Raw genomic sequence first — 4319 nt, forward strand, 5'->3', positions numbered from 1 at the left:
AGATCTTGAAAGTCCAACCTTCCCAAACCTTTTTATAATCAACAAGAGGAGGGAAAAAAATACATGAAACCACATCCACAGTAAAACAATAAACAGTGCCCCAGTCAACACTATCCTAATCCGCTCATCAAGGTTCTACAGCAAACTTAGCAGTCGAGAAGTGAATGAAACAGCACCACGTACCATTTTCTTTTCGTAACCTCGTGATAAACTTTTTCGGCGCAAGGGTTCCCACTTTCTTCTTCTGCGTGGCAACGCTGTAAAACAGGTCGGCCAGACAGGTGAGAAGCGTCTCCTTCTTCTGGTTCTTGACCTGCTGCTTGTACTGCAGCACTTTCTCTCGAAACGGCCGGCAGAAGTAGAGCGCCTGCAGCACCGAGTTGCAGTAACACGTGTTGCCAAACTGTCGAGGAATATACACAGAACTAACGTAAGAATACGAAGAACCTACTCAGTTTTAGTTTTAGTAAAAGTTTTACAGCACTCGTAACACAATAAGGTCGTATAAGTGCAGAAGATTAGAGATGTTACAAGAGAGTAACAAACACAAATAAAAAGGAGCAGAGATCAGGACGATAGATTTTTTCTAGGAAAGAAGGAGAAAACCACACCAGAACACCCGCCAACCACCCACAAGCTACTCAGAACACAACGCACAAGACTCAAATAACACATGTACAGTTGTTTTATAAACTACTACAACCACCAAAATGACAGTGTGGGGAAGTGGGCCAAACTGCAGAACACATCCTTCAGCAGTGCAGGACACACAGAGCCCTGAGACAGGGAAATCACACACACACACGCACACACAAACACTGTATACACACACACACACACACACACATCCTCCAGCAGCGCAGGACACACAGAGCCCTGAGACAGAGAACGTCGCCAACCCCATAAAAACACTACAAGAGAAGCTATACAAGCCAAAAGATGAACTGAGCAGATGGCCCAGTATATGATAAATAATTGACTCCAAGTGTGATGTGACTGAAAAGAAGAAGGAGGAGGAGGAGGAGGAGGAGGAGAAGAAGAAGAGGCAAGAAGAAGAAGAAGAATTTTGAAAAAGAGGAGGAGGAGGAGGAGAAGAAGAAGAGGCAAGAAGAAGAAGAAGAGACAAGAAGAAGAAGAAAAGGCAAGAAGATAGAAGAAAAGAAAGAGGAGGAGGAAGAGGAGCCCAAGGATTCTCTTATCCTCTTGATGCCCATTGGGACACATGATGACATAAAAGATCTGTTTTCACCTGGCAAGCTCTGTGTATTCAATTTTGGTATGACCACAACAGGCAATGAATGAATGCCTTGGTGCATCTGATACAGATTTACGATGAATTCAATTTCAATTCCCAAGCCACACACATTTAGACAGGGAAGTTAGAGCACAGGGCAAGTCAAGTCAAAGCTAAAAGAGACAATAAATAATAACAAATACATCATTTTCTTCTTACATTGACCAATCCAAAGTAATGTTCATTGGTTGGGAACTGCTCCGAGCCAATTTCCTTCTCCAGCTGGGAAGCATTGGCCCCCTGAAGAAGATAAAAAGAGTGTGTGTCAATGTCAACAAGCCTGGAAGCATGAAACGAAACATCACAGGATGGCAAAATATATCAAAATGCACACAATGTTTATCATAAATGACAGGAAACAATGCACATAAAAAATGTGACTTCGAACCTGTTAAACAAGGCTTGAGATGCTGAGAGTGAACCGGAAAAACTGGCCATTGAATTTCATGATGTAGGCCTATTTATATTTTTACTCCTTTTCATAAATAACAGAGGTTAGAAATTTCCCCTGACAATGTTAGCACTACAGAAAATCAACAGTGAGCTTTTCACAGTGCTATCAAAGGTAAGAAAGTGTTTGTCTTTTCTGTGGCATCATGTGAATCAGTAAGTTTTTGAAAATTTTACAAATAAACCTTTTAATTTATTTAATTGTGCCAGATTATAAGGCTTGAAATAAATGACCAAAAAATCCTACCATTCAACTAGCAGGTTGTTTGAAATATATCTATTTAATTTTGCAAGTTAATCTATTAAAGTACTGTGTTATTTTTGGCCCTCATTTCCCTCTAAGTAGTGTGAGGCCCCGGTGATACCGGAGTCATTTATTCCTCAGGCCCAGGAAATACTGAGGGTAGATCTGCAAATTTTTGCAGACATTTTAAAAATTGATTACTTTTGTCTTGATAAAAGTTTTAAAAGATAACATAGAATATTTTTCAGAGCCAATAGGATATATAGATTTTTTTTTAAACATGTGAGAAAAAAAAGAATGGCTTTTGATTATGTGCTTGGCTGGGAAAGTGGTTGCTGTTGTTGTAAAATGAGAATCTCTTCAAAGAAATAGTAAAATTGTATAACGTTTCATGCGGAAGTTTAATTTACACGAGGATGATCATTGGATGAAGCTATCGTAACATGTTGACTGAGAACAAAATTTGAATTGCCTTTACAAAAACTCACAACCGACTTCAAAAGCACATTAGCAATGACAATGAAAAATTAAATTTTTGTCCAAATTGCTTAAAAATGGGCTTAAATGAAAATAAAGTAAATTCTAAGAACTATGGTTTTTAAATTTTAAAAATACATTGATAAATAAAAAAGTTATTGGTATTTTTGTTTGCAAAATGCTGGAGGACCTTCATATAGGAAAAAAATCACCAAGATGTGGGACATGTCTTGATGTATTTTGAGGAAAAACTGTTCATAAGTCAGTAATGAATTGGAGCATATGAATGAAACTTGGTATCTCCATGTAATTTTTAGTGCCGAATCTAGTTCTGCTATCACTTTTTCGATGTCTTTTTTACTTTGGATCTTAAAGACTGATATTTGCGTGATATTTGTTGAATTGCGTGACATCATTTTTACCGCGACGCGATCACCCCTTCTAAAACTCAGTAAAGCGCTATCCGGAAAACCCGCGATGTAGTCATCGGTGACCTATTTGGTTATAGGCAGCCAATCACATGCCGCCTAGAAAATCTACTAAACGCTGAGATCTGAAATTTTACAGCAATAAAGAAGACATGTGGGGCGCTTGTGTGGTCAGCGATCAACCCGCAGCTCCGCTTAGTTTTCGAACCGCAGAGGAAAATTCACACAAACACGGCAATATCTCCGGTTCTAGTAATCGTTCGGGATTGTACGCTGGCATGTCGTTAGTTTAACTTTTCCTCTGGTTGGTTGCCGAGTTCCATTCATTTTCGTCCAGGAGTTTTCCCGTAACCATACTTAGAAGAGAGTCACTTCTGATTCCGAGCCCAAAAATTACCCCTCGCGCGGAGGCCGATTTCCGGCCCAAGGCGCAGCGGGCGATTGAAATTGCTAAGCACATGAAATTCTTTGTCTCTTGACAAATTCAAGGAATTTTTACAGTAAGTATGAATAACTTTGACCCTCTTTCTTTCGTCTTATTTATTCCAGTAGTGCTCTCATGAGAAAAAACAGGCGGTCTCTTCGATATAATTATTCTAACGAGCGCCTTATTCAACCACGATGCCACACATGATATGTTATAATAGGCCTGTTGCCATAGAGTTGAAAAACTAATAAACTTTTGAAGTATGTAAAGTCGAAATTCATTATGAAAAACCAATAAAGATGAACAAAAAACGTTCAAAAAATCAATCTGAGCATGAGACGCGAGTGATACTAAAATAACACAGAGGTGTTCACTTAACAGTAACCTGGATAAAGGGTCCCACCTGTCTCACAACAACCTCAGCTTGTTATAACAACGAAATTTTCCTGTATAATTCATCATTATGACTCCCTTAACAGTAACCTTTTTCACCAACAGCAACCTGCACTGCCATGATATGAATGACAAAATTTTTGTTTACGATTTAAAAAAAACAGCGTGAAAAATGAGAACAACTTATAATTTTAATGTGTGTTATTATATCCCCTTCCTCTCTTGTTTATCTCTTCACAACACCAGCTTAGCTTCTAGAGGTTATAGTGGACACTATATTATTCTGAGTATTGCGGAGAACAGGCTACAGGAGTTCAGTCAGTACCCTCTCGACAAGGCCCACTCTCCTTCAAGAGTCTCCAAGCTGGAAGGAAAAATCTCAGCCACTGTGTGTAGCAATGCCAATCGCCCGCTGCGCCTTGTGCCGGAAATTGGCCTCCGCGCGAGGGGTATTTTTTGGGCCGCTCGGAATCAGAAGTGACTCTCTTCTAAGTTTAGTTACGGGAAAACTCCTGGACGAAAATCAATGAAACTCGGCAACCAACCAGAGGAAAGGTTAAACTAACGACATGCCAGCGTACAATCCCGAACGATTACTAGAACCGG

At 39.6% G+C, this 4319-nt stretch overlaps 1 protein-coding gene across 1 annotated transcript in view; it reads right to left on the reverse strand.

Annotated features, from left to right (window-relative positions):
• The window catches only part of LOC101859011 (ubiquitin carboxyl-terminal hydrolase 12), a 15127-nt gene that overhangs the window by 9231 nt on the left and 1577 nt on the right, over positions 1-4319 (reverse strand). Inside the window, exons 2-3 of the mRNA XM_005097496.3 lie at positions 1454-1534; positions 184-403 (exon numbers count right to left, since the gene is read on the reverse strand). Of these exons, the coding sequence (XP_005097553.1) occupies positions 184-403; positions 1454-1534 (301 nt within the window). The remainder of the gene's footprint in view (positions 1-183; positions 404-1453; positions 1535-4319) is intronic.

Source organism: Aplysia californica, unplaced genomic scaffold, assembly GCF_000002075.1.
Source record: "Aplysia californica isolate F4 #8 unplaced genomic scaffold, AplCal3.0 scaffold00156, whole genome shotgun sequence".
In the NCBI taxonomy this organism is placed as follows: domain Eukaryota; kingdom Metazoa; phylum Mollusca; class Gastropoda; order Aplysiida; family Aplysiidae; genus Aplysia; species Aplysia californica.